We start from the raw sequence: 23,881 nt of genomic DNA on the forward strand, positions 1-23,881 counted from the left end.
TAATCTGTGGAAACCTTATTTTAGTGTGGAATTGTTCAAGCTATAGAACAAGGTCCTTAGGGAAACAGTCAAATAGTTGGCATTGATTAAATGCAAATTTCATAGTTTTCTTCAGAAACTGTCAGAATGTTTTGACATACGACGTATAGGTAATTTGACACCTGGCATTACAAGTCCTTGGGAGCAACAGTGACCTTTGATGGTTTCCAAAACTGTTTACCATTGGGTAAATCACCTTCCATTCAAATTTGCTTCAGACTAATTGATTGCTATAATTAGCCATTAACTGCATTCTTCATGTGATGTGATAAGAATACAAATGAAATGAGCATATTTCTTTTCAATACAGCAATTCCTCTTCTATGTAATGCTTCCATAAATTAGCAAAATCATCATTCAGCTTCTTGGACTGCTTCATCTCAACTCCTTCTCATTGTCAAATAACTCTCCTATAAAATGAGTACATTACTTTCAGTGATTTGCAGAAGTCAGAGCAACTGAGCTACCACAGGGCAGTGTCACTGTACAGTCCTTCCAATTTGTGACATTAGAAAGACTGGGTTGGGGTATCTGGGCATGGATGGGTTGGACCATCTGGACCAAAGTTCTGTACATCTTTATGACTATGACTATGTACATGTACACATACATATTAAATGGTAGTTTTTATAATTTATAATCTTGTTTTTAAGACTTTTAGAAGTTTAGCTTTTAAAGAATTAAAAAAGCCAAAATATTCAAAAACTATTGAAAACAGTCGTGCTGACAGAAGTAAGAAATTATCTTACATGCACTTTATGCAAGTTAAATTATGTCCACTGTTATAATGGAAAATGTTTGTGTTAGGTATACCACTTAGTCTTGTCAATTAGAACAAGAGCGGGTACCACTCAAGACTGGGGTCGTGGTAATGTCACTGGAGTAATAATTCAAGGAGTTTAACTTATGCTATATGAATAAAGGTACTAGTCCCACCATAGCAACTGGAGGAATTTGAATTCAATTATTAAGTCTGGAATTAAACGCTAGTCTCAATAAGCACAAACATAAAACACCATTGAAAGGTTTTATTTAGGACTATCTGATACACTAATATCCTTCAGAGAACAAAATCTGTTGTCCTTCCATGGTGAAGCCTAGCAAGGGCAATAACAGTGCGCAACAAATGCTGGTCTGAGAAGAAAAGGAAATTAGAAATTTGGCAAGTTTATAAAGGCAGTCCCACAAATATAGAAATATCATAACAATATTAAAAAGATTGTTGGTGTCCTGATCCAATTATCCCACACTTTCTAACCTCACTTCATTTGAGCACCACTCGTGATCTGCAATTTCATTGCCATGTGACATCAATATCTATTATATATGTATGCACAAATATTGCAGCCACATAAAATATGAGTTAAGTCAGTTGAAAAGGATGCACAAAATGTGTATTTTTCTCAATGTAAATAGATGCAGAAAATGTTTAAGTAAATACTCACATCAAGCTGTTCTTTGGTGGGTTCTGGTGAGCGATCTGGAATTTGCAAACCTGCAGGATCATCAAATGGATCCTCCAGTATCACTGTGTGGGTTATCCTAATATTAAACAGACATGTACATTAAAGGATAAAACCTGGAAAGACTGAATTAACAGAACAGGAATTAGATATTTCTTATATAATAGAACAAATTGACATCACATGAGTTAATCATTATAGTTTCATATTATAGAACAAAACCTCAAATGATAGCTGAACAGTTTCTATGCACATTTTTTAAACAAATAAAGGTTTCTGAACACAACATAATTCAATGACAGCGTGTGATGAAATTACTTCATGCTTGTCAGAAGATATGGATCTTGGTAGTCAGTCACCAAACGTAGTCACAAGAGGTCACTACCCTCAGAACTAAAAATTAAAATGAAATTAATAATATGTTTTTTCCCTTAACCTACAATATTTAAATGCAAATCAAACTTAAAGCTACACATGGTTCTGACTTCTTTAGAACCCAAGTTTCCTAATGATAAGATCAAGAATATATCATGACCGTTCAGCATGTTTTAATTCAAATATTTTATTTAATAGCCAAAAGCTACAACAAATCTTTTTTTTTAAACTAAATCATGTCAATGTATTGTTTGCTATATTTTTCTATTAATGTACTGTCACAACACAGACCTGATATCTTGATACGGACAGAAATCCTTGTCAACAAAGGCCTCATTGATCTTCATCAGGACATCCATGCCTTCAGTCACCTCACCAAATACTGTATGCACACCATCAAGATAATCCACGTTTTCTCCTGCAGTGATCAAAAACTGGATGGAGTTAGGGAGGGGAATAGGAACAAGCATAGGATGAAAAAGAGAAAGACAAATATAAATCAGTGAATTTGAAAAATCAGATTACTTCTGTGACATCTTCATTCTTCCAGTGATACGCAATAGGCCCAAAAGCCACATTCAACTGGTTCTAGTAAAACCGTATGCTCTAGGATTACCTTCACAATGCCAACCTATATTATGGCACATGCATCTGTAAACATGCTTCCTCTGAGGACCTACATCACAAACAATTCACACCCTCAAACAAAGTCTGTTAACATCACCTTAAACCATTTAAGCAAACTAAACAAACCATGTGATGGACTTTAGCAAATGGATAAAGACTAAATTATGGTTTCTTCATTTGAATGCTGAAGATTCTATAAAACAGTAATCTTTATTCATCATTCATGTCTTCTCACATATTGTACGTCCATTAAGGGTTCACATGGTCTAGTGTGGGTGAAGATTGCCATCTGATTTATAGGTCTAACTAGAAGAATCCTTTCTAAACAAGATATAATATTGTATTTCTGTAACTTTTTACATGTTACAAGGATATGGAATACATTATTACAGAGACTTTCAGGAAGATCTGGTCCTAAGTATGACTCCTTCAGGACCGTTAGTTATTCTTATTCTTGTTTCTCACAGTGGGTAGTGCTTATGGCATTCAATCAGGATTAACCCTTTCAGACTTGAATACAAAAATGCTGATATTCAATTTGAAAGAGAGCTGTTAGATTAAGAGCTCCAAGCCATACTGCCTGGAAGCTTTTTAAAAAAAGTACTCCTTTATACAGCAGCAACATATAAGACTTGTTAAATTAGTTAGACACTTCACATTGCTTCCTTAAAGTACGGTCAGCAGAAAGCCAGGAAGCAGCTGTTTGAAAACAGTGCAATGACCAATACTGATCATAGTTTCAAATGGTTAACAAAACATACTGTGTGTGAGATTTACTCCAGTTTTCCTGCGTTACCTACTCTAAGATGGATTTCAAACTGACATGGGACATATATCTTATACCATGAGTCATGAGATGGGAAGTGCTGAAGAAAGGCAGAGCATTATAGTCAGAAGAAAACAATCATAAAGCACAGTCCCCAAAATAGAGAGAAAATGCAGATTCTGTTTGGAAATGTACTGAGTCCAGCATAGGAGTTTCCTGAACTGATTCACTATCTGAAACAATGGGGCAACAGCAACCTACAGGGGAATAAACAGATAAACTAAAGGACTCAAACATGTCAATTCTTGCAGCCTCAGTTGTTGTTAGATTTGTATTGTCAAGTCTTTTAAATTTATAGGTGGTCTGAGAACATATCATGGATTCTTGTGGGTTAGACTTAAAATGTCCAAATGAATGCTAATCAAAACCAAATCAATCTTGGCCTTAATTTGTCTCATTTGTGGAAGAGTCTTAAAGTTCCATCAACAGCTGATATGTGACAATAGGCAGGACAAAGTGAGGACTGCAGATGCTGGAGGTCAGAGTCAAAAAATGCGGCACTGGAAAAGCACAGCTGGTCAGGCAGGATCCGAGGAGCAGGAGAGTCGACGTTTCGAGCATAAGCTCTTCATCAGGAATGTGACAATAGGCGGACAAGTTACTGGTTTACTATCTTATCTGAACTGTGGAAGCTTCCTACAATATTGCTTCTCAGAGTTTCACTAATGTCAATTATGTGCCCAAATCCTGGAGTGCAGTATGAACGCCATGTTTTCTGACTTAACAAGTGAGGGTGCTATACAAACTTCCATAACATCACCAGCCCAATACTGTCTTAGCTATTAATCCTACAGGGATGAAATAACACAATTTACCCAAATCAATTTTATTCATTCCCTTATGTTGAGAAGTTAGTCATACAGTCATAGAGTCATAGAGTCATAGAGATGTACAGCAAGGAAACAGGTCTTTCGGTCCAAATTGTTCATGCTGACCAGATATCCTAAATTAATCTAGGCCTATTTGCCAGCACTTGGCCCATATCCCTCCAAACCTTTCCGATTCATAAGCCCATCCAGATGCCTTTTAAATGTTGTTATTGTACCAGCCTCCACAACTTCCTCTGGCAGCTTACTGCATACACAAACCACCCTCTGCGTAAAAAAGGTCGCTCCTTTAGGTCCCCTTTATATCTTTCCCCCCGTCACTTTAAACCCTCTAGTTCTGGACTCACCCATCCCAAGGAAAAGACTTTGACTATTTATCCTATCCATGGCCCTCATGGTTTTATAAACTTTTATAAGGTCACCCCTCAGCCTCCAATGCTCCAGGGAAAGCAGCCCCAACCCATTTAACCCTGGCAACATCCTTATAAAACTTTTCTGAAATTTGACAACATTCTTCCTTCAGGAGTCCAAAATCATACACTATATTCCAAAAGTGGCCCAACCAATGTCCTGTATAGGCACAACACGACCTCCCAACTCCCACACTCAATGCTCTGACCAACAAAGGAAAGTATAGCAAACGCCTTCTTCACTATTCTATCCACCTGGGATTGCACTCTCAAGGAACCACAAAATAGGTCTCCTTGTTCAGCAAAACTCCCCAGGGTTCCACCAAGTGTATAAGTCCCACCCTGATTTGCATCCTCAAAATGCAGTGCCTCACACCCATCCAAGCCAAACTCCATCTGCCACTCCCTGCCCCACTGGCCCATCCAATCAAGATACCACCGTACTCCAAGGCAACCCTCAAAGTTGTCTACCTCACCTCCTTATTTTAAGGTCATCTTACTATACGTCGTATGTTCATATCCAAATCATTTATATAAATGACAAAAAGCAATGGATCCAGCACTGATCCCTATGGCATACCACTGGTTACACATCTCCACTGTGTAAAGCAACCCTCCACCACCACCCTCCATCTTCTACCTTTGAGCCAGTTCTGTATCCAAATGGCTAGCTCCCCAGTATTCCATGAGATCCAACCTTGTTGATCGCTTTACTGATGTCCACCTCAATCGCATCCACCACTCTGCCCTCATCAATTGACTTTGCTACTTCTTCAAAAAACTCAATCAAGTCAGTGAGTTGGAAAAGAAATGTGTTACTCCCTTATTTCTTTTCCAACTTCTCAACGTAAGGGAATGGATAAAATTGATCCAGGTACATTGCATTATTATAAAGTGACTTTATAAAATTGATCCAGGCCTGTGACCAGTGATGTATTGCAAAGTTTGGTTCTGGGTCCACTACTGTTTGTTATTTATATAATAAACAATTTGAATGAGAATATAGGAGGCATGGTTAGTAGTTTGTGGATGACACCAGAATTGGTGGTAGAGGGGACAGTGAAGAAGATTATCTAAGGGTACAACGAGATCTTGAACTGGGCAGTGTGCCAAGTAATAGCAGGTGAAGTTTAATACAGATAAATAGGATATATTGTATTTGGTAAGACAAATCAGGACAAGACTTATACAGTTAGAGGTGGTAGCACAGGTAGACAGGATGGTGAAGGCGGCGTTCGCCAGGCTTGGCTTCATTGTTCAGAGCACTGAGTATAGGAATTGAGACGTCATGCTACAACTGTACAAGATATTGGTAAGATCACATTTGGAGTACTGCATACTATTCTGGTCGACCTGTTACAGGAAGGATATTGCTAAATTAATAAATTATAAGATTTACAAAGATGTTACTGAGACTGGAAGGTTTGAGTTATAGGGACAGCCTGGATAGACTGGGACTTTTTATCCCTTACGTGTAGGAGGTTGAGGAGTGACCTTATAAAGATTTATAAAATCATGAGGGGCACAGCTAGGATAAATAGCCAGTGTCTATTTTCTAGGGTGGGGGGAGTCCAAAATTAGTGGGTATAAGTTTAAGGTGAGAGGGCAAAGATTTAAAAGGGACAGGAGGGGCAACTTTTTCACACAAAGAATGATGTGTCTATGGAACAAGCTGCCAGAGGAAATGGCAGAGGTGGATACATTTACAATATTTAAAAGACATTTGGACAGACACACATAAAGGAAAGGCTTAAATGGATATGGGCCAAACACCAGCAAACAGGACTGCTTAAGATGAGGAAACCTAGTTGGGATGGATGAATTCAGCCGAAGGGACTATTTCCATGCTGTATACCTCTATGACTATAAATGAGCAAATTGCAAGTTTCTGGGCAACCTCACTGTGCTGTAAATTTATACATTTCAGGAGTAAAATAGCACTTTCTGGCATCAGTCTGTACTATTCAATTTAGACGCAACATATTAAAATGTCAATGACCTGCTGTGTCAGTACTCTCAGGCAATTTGGAGACTTAGGCTAGGAAGTCAAGCAGTATGCCACAGTAAACTTAAACCCCACCAATCCCAAAAACCACATTATTATGGCAAGCCCAAGCAAAGACGTGCCAGACACCAGAAGGAAGAACCTGAGATTTGAAATTAGGTTTCAGGATTTCAAGAAAAGTGAAAACCATCAGGAATTTGGGAGTATGAAGAATGTTTTGAACAAAATTCAACAAAATAAAAAAGACTGGTTATATTTAAAAAGTTCAACTTTTCACTCCATTGTATTACAATTATTAATTTAGCCGAATTATTTTTAAACTTGACAAAAGCTCATACCATTAAAAATAGTCAACAAAGGAAAAGTGTGTTTGTGTACAGAAATACCCATTTCTTTCTTTTTGCAATAAACATCAAAATATCACCAAAATCTAGGCATAAATTTAGGCCAAAGTTGAAGCATTTTTATCTTCTACTCCCGAGTAATCATAATGCAGTTTACCAACATATAGCTGTGTCTCTGTGTGGCTTAGTTGATGCACAGCTATGTATGTGACAGACAGAAAACATAAACATAACAAATTAAGTCTATGTATAATTTGGGCAATTACATATTTAGAATTTAAAATCATAGATTCCATGCAACATCCTCTTTCACTGGCACTTCAATCTTAATCAAGAATGCAAGGGAAGTGTTATTGTTTCTGAGTGATTTGTTCATCAAGGAATTAAGTTACCAGCTTGTGTTACAAACTTAATCAACAACCAGGTTTGAATTAGAGTTTGAACTGAATTTGAAGAGTCACCAATCACTTTCTATACTGACTGATAACTTTCTACACATTTAGATGGTCAGGAAGATCAGGTCTTAAGATAACAAGAGATATGGACAGACATATATGTGCATCATCTTTATAGCGTTCTCATTTCTTTAACAGTTTGTGGTTAGATTAAAATTAAGCAAAAAAGGAACATTACAATGAGAGCACTTCACTGATAAGGTATTGCCATAATAAACAAGATTTCCTTAAATTATCCAATTTATTCCTTGAAAATTAGCTTCTATAATATTAGATACATACATACCCATAAACATATGCATATTGAAAACACAGGTGCTGAGTGTCAACCAACCTGAGACGCATGCTGATCATTGCCATTATTCACCATGGATACAGTTCCTTTTTTCTTATGTTTAATTCGAGGTATCTTTTCTGCCTCAAAAAATCTTGCCTGATCTCCATACAGCTTACTGTGGAAAAAGGAAAGCAAAATGTTTATCACAACTGTCAAAACAACTTCACAATCAGCTGTATTTCGACATGGAGTAGTCAAAAAGGGTCCATCGCTGAAGATGTTTGGCACACTTGCCTTCACTGGTCAGAACACTGATTATAGAAGTTGCAACAGTACAGGACATTGGTGAGGCCACTTTTAGAATAATGCATACAACTCCGGTTACCTTTCAATGGAAAGATGTTGCTACACTTGACAGGGTGCAAAAAGAGATTTATTAAGATGGACCTGGGACTGGAGGATTTGAGTTATTGGAAGAGGTTGAAAGGCTGAGGCTTTTTTCCCTTGAGTAAAATCTAAGAGTTGATCTTATAGAGGTTTATTAAATAACAAGGGGCATGGATAGGATGAATTATCAAGGTCTTTCTAGGATGGGAGAATCCAAAACTAGAGGGCATAGGTTTAAAATGAGAGGAGGAAGACTTAAAAAGGACCCGAGGGGTAACTTTTTCATGCAGATGGTGGTGTGAGAGAGAAACAAGCTGACAGAGATGATGGGCAAAATCACAACATTTAAAAGGCATTTAGATGGGTATTCGAATAGGAAGGGTTTAGAGGATTAAAGGTCAGATTGAGATTCTGGTCAGCATGGACGAGTTGTCTCACTATTATACTCCTGTATGGCTTGATGACACCAAGAGTCATTTAATCATATGTTTTTCTCATGCAATGATAAACCATAAGTAAAATAAAAGTTAAAAATCACACAACACCAGGTTATAGTCCAACAGGTTTATTTGGATGTATTAGCTTTCAAAGCGCTGCTCCTTCATCAGGTAGCAGTGGAGCAGGATCTTAAGACACAGAATTTACAGCAAAAAATCAGCATCATGCAACTGAAACCTAGATTGCTGTTAAGTCTTTCATTTTTTAGAATAGTTTGCAGGTTTCAGTTCATTAATATGTAAATCCCAGAACTTCTTTCAAGTCACATTCTCGAGATAACTTCAAGTTTTACTTTTAAAAAAGTGACATCTCCCTGAGAGATCCAGGGTTTCTCATATTATAAAAACCAAAATGTTACTGGAAGTGGCTACAACTCTCCTACAGATAGAAGAGGTTTCCTTGGTTCATAGGATAATAGAGTGGGCAAAGGAATTAAAACTGGACTTTTCCGCAAAAGCTACGAATGCATTTGAAAAATAAGAGGAACCAGGGACACCAAGGCATGAATTAACCAACTTAATGAGAATTCAAAACTAGTTAAAGCAGGTTGAACTTGAAAAAGAAATGAGGCAGTATGAAAAATGTTGATGGAAATTTTAGAACCTGAGCAAAGTTTGTTTTAGGAAAGAGAAAAGGAGATCTAAGTTGATAAGAATGAAGTTGTTAACTTCGGTAGGGACCTAGGTGTCCATGCACTGAAAGCAAGCATATAGGTGCAGCACACAATATGAATGCAATACAGTTGAGTACAGGGCCTTGATGAGACCATATCTGAAGTACAGTATGCGGTTTTGGTTTCTTTACCTGCGAAAATATATAGTCGCTATTGAAGGAAGTGCAACAAAGTTTCATAAGCTCAATTCCTAGGTTGACAGATTTGGCAAAATTGGGTCAACTGGGTCTGCATTCACTGGAGCTTAAAAGAATTAGAGCAGGGGTGGGGAACCTGCGGCCTTAATGCCGCATGTGGCCTTTAGGCCATTGTGTGTGGCCTTTTGAATGAATCCAAATTTTGCAGAACAAAATCTTTTATTTTTTATTAATATGTTTTTTTTCATCTTTTATTATTTTTATTTTAATCTTAATGAATGTATTTAAAATACCAAAGAGAATGTATTTAAAATACCAATGAAATAATCCTCACAGACTGACTGCCACAATTTAAAAAAATGTGAATTTTGAAGAATATACAATTGAAGTTTCTTGGATGCGGCTACAACAAACATAATGCGGCCTTCCAACATGAAAAGGTTCCCCACCTCTGAATTAGAGGATATCCCACTGAACATATAAAATTGTCACAGGGCTCAACAGGAAGCAGGAGTGATAATTTGCCTGGCTGGGGGTCTAGAACAAGGCCTTAGGATACATGGTAGGCCATTTTAGACCAAGAGGTTGGAGAAGTGGTAGAATTCTTTATGACGGAAGGTTGTGGAAGCAGATTTCGAGAGTCTAAAAGAGTCGAGGGATATGGAGAAAGTTTGACAGTATTGCAACAAGGTAGAGATCAACCAAGATCATGTCAAATGGCGAAGCTGGCTTGATGGCCTGAATGGCCCTCTCCTCTCCAATTTTCTATGTTTCTATGAGAGGGAAAGGTAATACTAGCTTTCAAGGCTACAGTTTAAAAATATCTCAGAAGGAGGTTACTCTGATGATGAAAAACCTGAGCTTAACCTAAAGTCCAGAAAGGAGATTTTTAACTAAAATTTGAAAAGGGGGTGGCACTCTTTATTCATTTAGAAAAGTACCAAAATAGATAAAGTGACCAATGGAAGACTCGACACTGCTCACGCAGATGGACAGATAGAACTCATGAAGTGTATGCATCATTCGAAGAAGAAATTTATATGGATTATGATGCAGTAAAAATGACTATTCTTTATGTATACAACTTAGTTCCTGACATGTGCAGGCAAACATTTTGAAACAGAAGGAAAATAGCTGGAGAGACCAGTAGTGAATTTGAAATGGTAAAGCAAATTCATTTTGATGGATATAGGCATTAGGAGTAAATGCCTCTAACGCCAGTATAGTCTTTCATAAACACAGGGACTAAAACAGTACAGAACACTTTAGGTTTACTTCACCAACAACTCATAGAATTGTAACAAGACTTAATTTCCGTTAAACTCCATCCTCTCGCAATAAAGGCCAAAATGCAATTTGTCTTAATTACTTGTTGCTCCTGCAAGGAGAATCACTTTCCTGCATTAAACACCATCTGCCAAGCTTTTGCCCACTCAGTCAAGCTATCTGTATTCCCTTTCAGATTCCTTACGTCCCCACCTCAACACGCCCGCCCACCTGTTTTTGTGTCATCAGCCTATTTGGATACAATACACCCTGCTCCGCCTCCAAATCATTAATATTGATCCTTGTGGCATTTCACTAGTCTTTCGATCTTGAAAAAGGCCTATTAATCCCAATTCTGACTTCTTTTGTCAACATAGATTGAGGATTTGTCAACAAACAGTGAGCTCATCTTCTGCAATAAACTTTTTTATGAGGTGTTTTCAAATGCCTTCTGGAAATCCAAATACATTGTATCTACCAATTCCCCTTTATTAACTCTGCTTGTTATGTTACAAAAGAACTCCAGTAAATTTGTCAGACATGATTACCCTTTCATAAAACAATGCTGGCTATTTGATTGTGTTCCACTTTTTAAAATATCCTGCTAGTTTAGTATTAGTAATGATTTGTGGTATTTTCCCAATGACAGATGTTAGGCTAACTGCTTTCTGTCTCCCTTCCTTCTTACACATGGGTATCATATTAATGGTTATCTAATCAACTAGAAACTTCCCACAATCCAACTGCAAGCATGTTCTATAAATTTGTCTTCCATGCTACCCTTGCCCTTCTGATTTGTCAGGTTACTACAATGTAGTACACTATTGTTCAGAAAGCTGGATGGGAAACCCATGGGACTTTTAAGGTTCCCAAATGTGATTCCAGAAAAGGAGCCCAGAATGAAAACAGAATAGATCAAATTGTAGCTTTAACTACAACTGTGGGACAGAAGGTGAAAAACGAGAGCTAAATAAGGTAGATGAGAGATATCTAACAGATAAGAAAAAAATCCCTCATTCCACAAATGATATGGCAAAATCTATAACTATATCAAGGATACAGATGATACTCAAACTCTTCTATTCATAGAATTCCTACACTGTGGAAGCAGGCCATTAAGCCGATCGAGTCCAAACCGATCCCCCGAAGATCAGCCCCCCCACCCCATCCGATGCCTGTAATCTCTGCACTTCCCGTTTCATTCAACTAACCTGCACATCCCTAGATGCTACGGGAAATTTAGAATGGCCAATCTTTGGACTGAGAGAGTAAACCCACGCAGTCATAGGGAGTGTGTGCAAACTCCATACAGGCGCCAGAGGCTGTTGGGAACGACACATGTTTACAACTGGCATTAGTGGAGAGTAGATACCTGTTCCTTTATATAGTCCACTTAGTGTGTAACTTAATGTCCAAACCAATGACATTGGGGCTATTCAGAATTACCTGTAGCCAGGATCGACTTACTTCAATGTAACAATTTTGGATCAGCAAACATTGTAGCTATTCTAATAAACACAAGTCTAAGTGAACTTAAAGAGACAGAAGAGTTTGCAAGCTCCAGGTATATTTCCTTCTTAGAGCAAGAGTTGTAGCTATTACTATAAACAGAAAGCCTCAGTCAATTTAAAGAGACAGAACAGTTTGCAAACTCCACGTACATTTTCTTCATGTGACCAGGGCCATAGCTAAGCAAAGTCCAAAGTTCATCATCTGGGTCAATGAAACACCATAAGCAAATATTAATGTATCCAAACTTTCTTTAAAGGTGGGGATAATTCAGTAAATCTTTAAATGAAGTTCAACCAGCTGGTTTGGAGTTAGGCAAGTTAGCACAACCAGCCAACTAAGACACTGAAGCTAATATCCCCAAGTGTTATGATGACTTCATCTAAACAAGGTAGCATTTGCTCAGCATATCAAACATAGTCCAAGCACTATCTAAATACAAGCACTCAATGTTCAGCCTTAAGTCTCAGCTATCTGTGTGGCCCTCAGATTTGACACAACATTCACAGGATGCAAAGAGATCCTTTATAAAAAGGTAAATTATTATGATAACTGGTGAGGCAAATGAAGCTTTAAAAAAAGCAGGATAAATTGAAAATGAGTTTTGGTGCATTCTTGATCATGCATAATTTCTCTATGTCTGAAACATCATCTTGCCACCCCCAGAAGTCACCAACATCAATCTTCACTTTAAAGGGTTTAATGAGGTCAAGGTAGTGAATACCAGTTATTAGGATTGCCTTCATTTTCTTGAAAGCTGCTTGGCACTCTTTAATAAATCTATCAATAAACCTGTTCTAGTGAATGGTCTTTGCCCTGAAAAGGTAATTTGTTTTTCTCCACAATGTTGTCTGATCTGCTGAGTTATATAGTCATAGAGACGGAAACACGGAAATAGACCCTTTGGTCCAACTCATCCACGTCAACCAGATATCCTACATTAATCTCGTCCCATTTGCCAGCATTAGGCCCACATCCCTCTAAACCCTTATAGCCAGCCAGGTATATTTTAAATGGTGTCACTGTACCAGCCTCCACTTCTTCTGGCAGCTCATTCCATACACACAGTACCCTCTGCATGAAAAGGTTCCCATTTCCAAATTTTTAAATTTGTTTTTAAATCTTTCCCCTCTCACCTAAAATCTATTCCCTTTAGCTTTGAATGCCTCCACCCAGGGGAAAAGACCCTGTCTACTTACCCTATCCATGCCCCTCATGATGTTACAAACCTCTATAAGGTCACCCATCAGCCTTCGACTCTCCAGGGAAAACAGCCCGAGCCTATTCAGCCTCTCCCTTGGGGTCCAGCCTTCCAACCCTGGGAACATGCTTCTAAAGCTTTTAGACCATAAGAAATAAGAGCAGAAGTTAGGCCATTCAGCCCTTCGAGTCAGCTCCTACATTCAACTATGGCTGGTAAGTTTCTCAACACCATTCTCTAGCTTTCTCCCTGTAACCCTTGATACTCAAGAACCTATCTATCTCAATCTTAAATATACTCAATGACCTGGCCTCCATGACCTTCTGTGGCAATGAATTCCATAGATTCATCACTCTGGCTGAAGAAATTTCTTCTCATCTCCGTTCTAAAAGGTCTTCCCTTTACTCTAAGACTGTGCCTTCGAGTCCTTGTCTCTCCGACCAATGGAAACATCTTCTCAACATCTACTCTGTACAGGCAATTCTCTACCCTTCCAAAGTTTTTAACATCCTTCCTATCGCAGGGAGACCAAAATTGCACAATATTACAATAATAGGCTAACCAATACCCTATACAACTGCAACATGACCTCCCAACTCCTTTACTCAATGCTCTGTCCAATAAAGGAAAGCATACCAAACACCACCTTCACTATCCTATCCACCTTAGACTCCACTTTCAAGAAACTATGAAACTGCACTTCAAGGTCTTTGTTTAGCAACACACCCCAGAATCTTACCATTACGTGTGTAAGTCCTGCCCTGATTTACCTTCCCAAAATGCAGCACCTCGCGTTGATCTAAATTAAACTCCATCTGCCACTCCTCAGCCCATTGGCCCATCAGATCAAGTTCCTGTTGTACTCTGAGGTAACCTTATTTTATGTCCACTATACCTCCAATTTTGGTGTCATCTGCAAACTTACTAACCATACCTCTTATGTTCACATCCAAATCATTCGTATAAATAACAAAAAGCAGTGGACCCTGCACTGATGCTTGTGGCAAACCACTGGTCGCTTGCCTCCAGTCTGAAAAGCAACCCTATACCACCACCCTCTGTCTTCTACTTTCGAGCCAGTTCTGTATCCAAATGGCTCATTCTCCCAGTTTTCCATGGGATCTAATTTTGTTAACCAGTCTACCATGAGGAAACTTGTCGATCACTTTACTCAAGTCCACAGATCCACACCTCTGCCCTCATCAGTCCTCTTCGTTACTTCTTCAAAAAACTCAATCAAGTTAGTGAGACACAATGTCCATGCACAAAGCCATGTTGACTCAAGAATCAATCCTTGCCTTTCCAAATACTTCTAAGTCCTATCCCTCAGGACTCTTTCCAACAATACCAATGTCAGGCTCACCGGTCTATAGTTCCCTGGCTTTTCCTTACCATCTTTCTTAAATAGTAGCACCATGTTAGCTAACCTCAAGTCTTCTGGCACCTCATCTGTGGCTAACAATAATACAAATATCTCAGCAAGGGGCTCAACAATAACTTCCTTAGCTTCTCACAGACTTAGAGGGTACACCTGATCAGGTCCCAGGAATTTATACATATTTATTCATTTTAATCTGCGCAGCACCTCCTCCTCTGTAATATGGACATTTTTCAATATATCGCAATTTATTTCCACATGCTATTTCTTCTATATCCTTCTCCACAGTAAACAATGATGTAAAATACTAATTTAGTATCTCCTCCATATCCTGCAGTTCCACATATAGGTGGCCTTGCTGATCTTCAAGGGTCCCTATCCTTTCCCTTGTTACCCTTTTGTCTTATATATAATTGTAGAATCCCTCTGAATTCTCCTTAAAAACTCATTTGCCAAAGCTATCTCACTTGACATTTTTGCCCTTCTGATTTTCCTCAGTATATTCTCCTACTGCCTTTACACTCCTCTAGGGATTCATTCGATTATGCTATTTATACCTGATACATGCTTCCTTCTTTTACTTGACCAAAACCTCAATTTCTCTGGTGAACCAGCATTCACGACATCTATCAACCTTTCCCTTCATCCTAACAAGAATATACTGTCTCTGGACTCGTTATCTCATTTGAAGGCTTCCCATTTCCCAGCCATCCTTTACCTGCAAACATCCACCCCCTATCAACTTTTGGGAGTTCTTGCCTAATACTGTCAAAATTGGTCTTCCTCCAATTTAGAACTTTAACATTTAGATCTGGTCTATCCCTTTCTCACCACTATTTTAAAACTAATAGAATTATGGTCACTGGGCTCAAAGTGCTTCCCCACGGACACCTCAATCACCTGCCCTGCCTTATTTCCCCAAGAGTAGGTCAAGTTTTGAACCTTCTCTAGAAGGTATATCCACAAACTGAATCAGAAAATTGTCTTATAGACATTTAACAAATTCCTCTACATGCAAGCGATGGCCACTATGGCAGTCTCCGTCTACGTTTGGAAAGTTAAAATCCCCTACCACAATCATCCTGTTATTCTTACAGATAACAGATCTCCTTACAAATTTGTTTCTCAATTTCCTGCTTACTATTGGGGGGGGTCTGTAGTACAATCCCAATAAGGTGATCATCCCTTTCTTTTTTTCTCAGTGCCATCCAAATAACTCCCCTGAAGGTATCTTCACTAAATACAGCCACAACATTATCCCTTATCAAAAACACTGCTCCCCTCCTCTCTTGCCCCACTTTCTATCCTCCTATAGAATCTATACACTTGAACATTAAGCTGCCACATCACTATAATTGCTATGATATCCAGTCCCATGTTCCCAACTATGCCCTGTGTTCATCTGCCTTCCCTGTGAGGCCTCTTGTATTGAAATTAATGCAGTTCAATTTATCAGTCCTACCTTGTTCTCTGCTTTGTCCCTACCTGTTTGACCAGCTCCTTTTCCCAACTCTACCAACCTCAGAATGATCTCTTTCTTCATTATCTCAGAGTCCTCCAACCTTACCAGGTTAAATCCTCCCAAGCAGTGCTAGCAAATCTGCCTGCCAGGGTATTAGTCCCCTTCCAATTCGGGTGCAGTCTACCCTTCTTAAAAAGGTCACATCTACCCCAGAAGAGATTCCAATGATACAGAAATGTGAATCCTTCTTCCCTGATCGGTTCCTCAGCCATGCATTCATCTGCTCTCTCGTCCGATTCCTACCCTCACTAGCTCATAATACCAGGAGTAATCCAGATATTACTATCCTCGAAGGACCTCCTCTTTAAATTCCTGCCTAACTTCCTATATTCTGTCCTCAGGATCTCATCCTTTTCTCTTCCTATGTCATTAGTTCCGATATGTACAATGACCTTCTGCTGGTCCCTCTCCCCTTTGAGAATATTCTGCACCCGATCGAAGATATACCTGATTCTGGCACCAGAGAGGCCACACACTATTCTGAATTCTCGCTGTCAACCACAAAAACGTCCGTCTCTGACTGGAGAGTCCCCTATCATAATCGATCGCTTGGAACTGGATGTACCCCTCTTTACGTTAGTGTGTGTCTTGGTACCAGAAACCGGGTTGTCTGTGCTACATTCCCAAGAGTCCATCATCCCTACATTTTCCAAAACAGCACACTTATTTGAGATGGGGATAGCCACAAGATCGACCTCCCTCCCTCTCCTTCCTTTCCTGGAGGTAACCCATCTACCTGACAGTATCTACTGTTTTTCTCCCTTCTGACAACTGCCACCCATCATACTCCCAACTCCTGTAAATTCCTCATTGCCTCTAACGGCTGCTCCAACCGATCCATGCTATCAGATAGGATTTGCATCTAAACATACTTCCTGCAGACATAATCATCAGTTACATGAAATCTCTCCCTGATTTCCCACATCTGACTCGAAGAACACATCACTCTATTGAAGTCAGCTTTGTACCTTAACAATCAACAGATCCAGAAAATAGTACAGTCTTATTGCTTTAAAAAAAACTGCTCAAGGCTAATATCTATGCTTTATATTTTTAAAGTTTAATCAAGAGACACATCTCAATAAATCATATCGTAAAAAAATACTCACAATGCTCACTACTGTAGCTTTACAAAATGAACAGTAATGTTACAATTTACAAAGACACAAAACTGCTCCTCTGCTGTGAGCTCTCTCTCAGTTTTCTCCAAGGTCGGTGTGAACTTTGGTGTTTGGTAATTTTTCGTTGCCAGGTCAGACAGCAGTGCAGGTTTCTTTCCCCATTTAAATCACTTTCCATGTGGTCACTATCTTTGTCTGCCTTCATTCTTTTTTGAAGTGCCATTGCTTTTGACTTCTCTCTCTGCCCCCCACCCCCCAACCACCCCCCACCAACCCCACCCCGCGCCCCCCCTCCCCGTCAAGTTCCAAAACAATGCAACAGCTTATAAACCAGTAACTACTGCTCCTAGAATTTGAGGAAATCAGCTCCAACTCAGAATATGTCAGAAAAGGAACAGCTCTTACAGCCACAATTTTTTTCCTGTCCTCCATTCTTCCACTTTTTTTATTTTTAGAATCCAGCACCTGCAGTACTTTGTTTTTCTACTAGAATTACCATCTGTGTCCAAGCAGCTCTGGACACTTCCTGGATGTACTTCGGAGGTTTTAAAAGACTCTGGTCAGACTACATTTAGAATATTGAGCAATTTTGGGCTCCATACCTTAGGAAAGATATATTGACTCTCTGGAGCAGGTCCAGAAGAGTTTCACAAGAATGACCTCAGGAATGAAAGGCTTAGCATATGAAGAATATTTGAGAACCTGGGACTATACTCAATGGAGTTCAGAAGGATGAGGGGGGAATCTGATTGAAACTTTCAGAATACTGAACAGAATGGACATTGGGAAGATGTTTCCATTGGGAGGAGAGACAAGGACACAAGGGCACGACCTTAAAGGAAAGACTCTTTAGACAGAGACAAGAAGAAACTTATTTAGTCAGTGGTGAATCTGTGGCATTTATCGCCACAGAAGGCTGTGGAGGCCAGGTTATTGAGTATACGTAAAACAGAAATATGTAACTTCTTGATTACCAAGATGATTAAAGGGTAGAGGGAGAAAGTTGGAAAATAGGGTTGAAAAATCTATCAGCCATGATTGAATAGTGGAGCACTCGATAGGCCGAATGATCTAACTTCTGCTCCTATGTTTTACGGTCTTATGGAGATCGCAAGTTCAATTGTGGAATTAAATTCACCATAGTTTACCCTTGCCTAATTGTAGGACTCCCAGTCTAACATTTTCCTCAGTCCAGCCATCTTTTGAATTTTCTTTCTTGTTTGTACGCTATGTCACACACCCCACTTTGAATTCTTATTAGTTTGCAGTCCACTGTTCAAGTGTAGTCAGTGTGGTTATGTGGTAGTGATTTGCACATATCACAGGTCACAAGAATGAGATTAATAGCATGACATTGTGCTGGCAACCATATGAAGTTCTTGGGGCATTATGATAAAGAAGTGATATAACATGGTTTCAAAGCTGTCTGGCAAATGGGTGTTGGGCAGGAAACCAGGGCTGGTATTCCAATACTAACAAGGCATCCTTTTCGTCCACCAACACAGGCAGACAGCAATTAACTTATCACTTGAGAGACAACACTTCAAATAAGTGGTATACTTCCTTACTACTGCACTGGAGTGTCTGGCAAGATTATGCACTCAGGGATTTATTTGAACCCATAACCAGTAGCAATAAAGTTACCTGCAGCCCACCTATAATCTTCACTCAATGCAGCTACTGAAACTTTATTGGATGTCAACAAGAAATGCTGATGGTATCATTTAGCGAAATTCTGGTTATAATCAAAATATGATTCAGCTATTGACTCAATTAAAATATTTGAAAGGCACCAACCAAAAAATGGATTCTCCTCCACGACCACTGCCAGTTGGGTCACCAGTCTGTATAATAAAGTCCCTCTGTTACAAAACACATTAGAATGTAATAAATGATAAATGACAAATGAATAGACATATACACAAGTACTGAAGTATTAATTAATATTTTCATATTAATCGATTCCTCCCCCCGATCACTGTCATCTCCCCCTCCCCCATTTTGCACCTCTTGGAACTGATGGCGGGGGCGGGGGGGTGTAGGTTGGAGGGAAAATTGGCCTTGCAAAGTGAGTGGGGAAATGTTTTGAGGGGGATCGGGAAGGGTAAGTTGGAGAGGGGAAGGTGGGGGCGTGTGGTTCAGATGGAACGGGAAGGGTGGGCAGGCAGGAGGACGGGGATGGAACAGGAAGGGGGAGTGGGCAGGCGGAGGGTATGGAACAGGAAGAGAGGATGGGTGGAAGGAGATACAACGGAAAGGGTGAGTGGGTGGAAGGGCAGGGATGCAACGGAAAGGGCAAATGGGCAGCAGGATGGGGATGGAACGGGAAGGGTGGGGGGATGGATGGAGATGGAAAGGGAAGGGCGGGCATGCATGGCGGGCAGGAGAATGGGGATGGAACAGAAAGGGTGTGTGTGCAGGAAGACAGGGATGTTTTGGGAAGGGTGGGGGGTGGATGGAATTGGAACGGGAAGGGCGACGTATGGGCAAGGACGGAATGGGAATAAAGGGTGGGCAGAGATGGAACGGGAAGGGCGGGCGGTCGGGGAAACAACTGGAAGGGCGGTCGGAGAAACAACTGGAAGGGCGGGAGAGCGGGCCGGCGGGTAAACAACGGGGAGGACAAGGGGCGGGCGGGAGGGCAGGTCAGTCACGGCGGGAGGGCAAGGGGCGGGCGGGAGGGCAGGTCAGTCACGGCGGGAGGGCAAGGGGCTGGCGGGAGGGCAGGTCAGTCACGGCGGGAGGGCAAGGGGCGGGCGGGAGGGCAAGTCAGTCACGGCGGGAGGGCAAGGGGCGGGCGGGAGGGCAGGTCAGTCACGGCGGGAGGGCAAGGGGCGGGCGGGAGGGCAGGTCAGTCACGGCGGGAGGGCAAGGGGCGGGCGGGAGGGCAAGGGGCGGGCAGGAGGGCAGGTCAGTCACGGCGGGAGGGCAAGGGGCGGGCGGGAGGGCAAGGGGCGGGCGGGAGGGCAGGTCAGTCACGGCGGGAGGGCAAGGGGCTGGCGGGAGGGCAGGTCAGTCACGGCGGGAGGGCAAGGGGCGGGCGGGAGGGCAGGTCAGTCACGGCGGGAGGGCAAGGGGCGGGCGGGAGGGCAAGTCAGTCACGGCGGGAGGGCAAGGGGCGGGCGGGAGGGCAGGTCAGTCACGGCGGGAGGGCAAGGGGCGGGCGGGAGGGCAGGTCAGTCACGGCGGGAGGGCAAGGGGCGGGCGGGAGGGCAAGGGGCGGGCGGGAGGGCAGGTCAGTCACGGCGGGAGGGCAAGGGGCGGGCGGGAGGGCAGGTCAGTCACGGCGGGAGGGCAAGGGGCGGGCGGGAGGGCAGGTCAGTCACGGCGGGAGGGCAAGGGGCGGGCGGGAGGGCAAGGGGCGGGCGGGAGGGCAAGGGGCGGGCGGGAGGGCAGGTCAGTCACGGCGGGAGGGCAGGTCAGTCACGGCGGGAGGGCAAGGGGCGGGCGGGAGGGCAGGTCAGTCACGGCGGGAGGGCAAGGGGCGGGCGGGAGGGCAGGTCAGTCACGGCGGGAGGGCAAGGGGCGGGCAGGTCAGTCACGGCGGGAGGGCAAGGGGCGGGCGGGAGGGCAAGGGGCGGGCGGGAGGGCAGGTCAGTCACGGCGGGAGGGCAAGGGGCGGGCGGGAGGGCAAGGGGCGGGCGGGAGGGCAGGTCAGTCACGGCGGGAGGGCAGGTCAGTCACGGCGGGAGGGCAAGGGGCGGGCGGGAGGGCAGGTCAGTCACGGCGGGAGGGCAAGGGGCGGGCGGGAGGGCAGGTCAGTCACGGCGGGAGGGCAAGGGGCGGGCGGGAGGGCAAGGGGCGGGCGGGAGGGCAGGTCAGTCACGGCGGGAGGGCAGGTCAGTCACGGCGGGAGGGCAAGGGGCGGGCGGGAGGGCAGGTCAGTCACGGCGGGAGGGCAAGGGGCGGGCGGGAGGGCAGGTCAGTCACGGCGGGAGGGCAGGGGGCGGGCGGGAGGGAGGGCAAGGGGCGGGCGGGAGGGAGGGCAGGTCAGTCACGGCCGGAGGGCAAGGGGCGGACGGGAGGGAGGGCAGGTCAGTCACGGCGGGAGGGCAAGGGGCCGGCGGGAGGGCAGGTCAGTCACGGCGGGAGGGCAAGGGGCGGGCGGGGGGGAGGGCACGTCAGTCACGGCGGGAGGGAGGGAGGGCAGGTCAGTCACGGCGGAAGGGCAAGGGGCAGGCGGGAGGGAGGGCAGGTCAGTCACGGCGGGAGGGCAGGTCAGTCACGGCGGGAGGGCAAGGGGCGGGCGGGAGGGCAGGTCAGTCACGGCGGGAGGGCAAGGGGCGGGCGGGAGGGCAGGTCAGTCACGGCGGGAGGGCAAGGGGCGGGCGGGAGGGCAGGTCAGTCACGGCGGGAGGGCAAGGGGCGGGCGGGAGGGCAGGTCAGTCACGGCGGGAGGGCAAGGGGCGGGCGGGAGGGCAAGGGGCGGGCGGGAGGGCAGGTCAGTCACGGCGGGAGGGCAAGGGGCGGGCGGGAGGGCAAGGGGCGGGCAGGAGGGCAGGTCAGTCACGGCGGGAGGGCAAGGGGCAGGCGGAAGGGAGGGCAGGTCAGTCACGGCGGGAGGGCAAGGGTCGGGCGGCAGGGCAGGTCAGTCACGGCGGGAGGGCAAGGGGCGGGCGGGAGGGAGGGCAAGGGGCGGGCGGGAGGGAGGGCAGGTCAGTCACGGCGGGAGGGCAAGGGGCGGGCGGGAGGGAGGGCAGGTCAGTCACGGCGGGAGGGCAAGGGGCGGGCGGGAGGGCAGGTCAGTCACGGCGGGAGGGCAAGGGGCGGGCGGGAGGGCAAGGGGCGGGCGGGAGGGCAGGTCAGTCACGGCGGGAGGGCAAGGGGCGGGCGGGAGGGCAGGTCAGTCACGGCGGGAGGGCAAGGGGCGGGCGGGAGGGCAGGTCAGTCACGGCGGGAGGGCAAGGGGCGGCGGGAGGGCAGGTCAGTCACGGCGGGAGGGCAAGGGGCGGGCGGGAGGGCAGGTCAGTCACGGTGGCAGGGCAAGGGGCGGGCGGGAGGGCAGGTCAGTCACGGTGGCAGGGCAAGGGGCGGGCGGGAGGGCAGGTCAGTCACGGCGGCAGGGCAAGGGGCGGGCGGGAGGGCAGGTCAGTCACGGCGGCAGGGCAAGGGGCGGGCGGGAGGGCAGGTCAGTCACGGCGGCAGGGCAAGGGGCGGGCGGGAGGGCAGGTCAGTCACGGCGGCAGGGCAAGGGGCGGGCGGGAGGGCAGGAGGGCAGGTCAGTCACGGCGGCAGGGCAAGGGGCGGGCGGGAGGGCAGGTCAGTCACGGGGGGAGGGCAAGGGGCGGGCGGGAGGGCAGGTCAGTCACGGGGGGAGGGCAAGGGGCGGGCGGGAGGGCAGGTCAGTCACGGGGGGAGGGCAAGGGGCGGGCGGGAGGGCAGGTCAGTCACGGGGGGAGGGCAAGGGGCGGGCGGGAGGGCAAGGGGCGGGCGGGAGGGCAGGTCAGTCACGGCGGGAGGGCAAGGGGCGGGCGGGAGGGCAGGTCAGTCACGGCGGGAGGGCAAGGGGCGGGCGGGAGGGCAGGTCAGTCACGGGGGGAGGGCAAGGGGCGGGCGGGAGGGCAAGGGGCGGGCGGGAGGGCAGGTCAGTCACGGGGGGAGGGCAAGGGGCGGGCGGGAGGGCAGGTCAGTCACGGGGGGAGGGCAAGGGGCGGGCGGGAGGGCAGGTCAGTCACGGCGGCAGGGCAAGGGGCGGGCGGGAGGGCAAGGGGCGGGCGGGGGGGAGGGCAAGGGGCGGGGGGAGGGCAAGGGGCGGGCGGGAGGGCAAGGGGCGGGCGGGAGGGCAGGTCAGTCACGGCGGGAGGGCAAGGGGCGGGCGGGAGGGCAAGGGGCGGGCGGGAGGGCAGGTCAGTCACGGCGGGAGGGCAAGGGGCGGGCGGGAGGGCAAGGGGCGGGCGGGAGGGCAGGCCAGTCACGGCGGGAGGGCAAGGGGCGGGCGGGAGGGCAGGTCAGCCACGGCGGGAGGGCAAGGGGCGGGCGGGAGGGCAAGGGGCGGGCGGGAGGGCAAGGGGCGGGCGGGAGGGCAGGTCAGTCACGGTGGCAGGGCAAGGGGCGGGCGGGAGGGCAAGGGGCGGGCGGGAGGGCAGGTCAGTCACGGCGGGAGGGCAAGGGGCGGGCGGGAGGGCAAGGGGCGGGCGGGAGGGCAGGTCAGTCACGGCGGGAGGGCAAGGGGCGGGCGGGAGGGCAGGTCAGTCACGGCGGGAGGGCAAGGGGCGGGCGGGAGGGCAGGTCAGTCACGGCCGGAGGGCAAGGGGCGGGCGGGAGGGCAGGTCAGTCACGGCCGGAGGGCAAGGGGCGGGCGGGAGGGCAGGTCAGTCACGGTCGGAGGGCAAGGGGCGGGCGGGAGGGCAAGGGGCGGGCGGGAGGGCAAGGGGCGGGCGGGAGGGCAGGTCAGTCACGGCGGGAGGGCAAGGGGCGGGCGGGAGGGCAGGTCAGTCACGGCGGGAGGGCAAGGGGCGGGCGGGAGGGCAGGTCAGTCACGGCGGGAGGGCAAGGGGCGGGCGGGAGGGCAGGTCAGTCACGGCGGGAGGGCAAGGGGCGG

General features: G+C 46.0%; 1 protein-coding gene across 1 annotated transcript in view; it reads right to left on the bottom strand.

The window, feature by feature from the left end:
- The window catches only part of ppil4 (peptidylprolyl isomerase (cyclophilin)-like 4), a 59,407-nt gene that overhangs the window by 23,419 nt on the left and 12,107 nt on the right, over positions 1–23,881 (bottom strand). Inside the window, exons 3-6 of the mRNA XM_060852288.1 lie at positions 19,138–19,202; positions 7,706–7,823; positions 2,169–2,311; positions 1,485–1,581 (exon numbers count right to left, since the gene is read on the bottom strand). Coding sequence (XP_060708271.1) covers positions 1,485–1,581; positions 2,169–2,311; positions 7,706–7,823; positions 19,138–19,202 — 423 coding nt within the window. The remainder of the gene's footprint in view (positions 1–1,484; positions 1,582–2,168; positions 2,312–7,705; positions 7,824–19,137; positions 19,203–23,881) is intronic.

The sequence above is a fragment of the Hemiscyllium ocellatum genome, chromosome 3 (assembly GCF_020745735.1).
Source record: "Hemiscyllium ocellatum isolate sHemOce1 chromosome 3, sHemOce1.pat.X.cur, whole genome shotgun sequence".
NCBI classification, from domain to species: Eukaryota; Metazoa; Chordata; class Chondrichthyes; order Orectolobiformes; family Hemiscylliidae; genus Hemiscyllium; species Hemiscyllium ocellatum.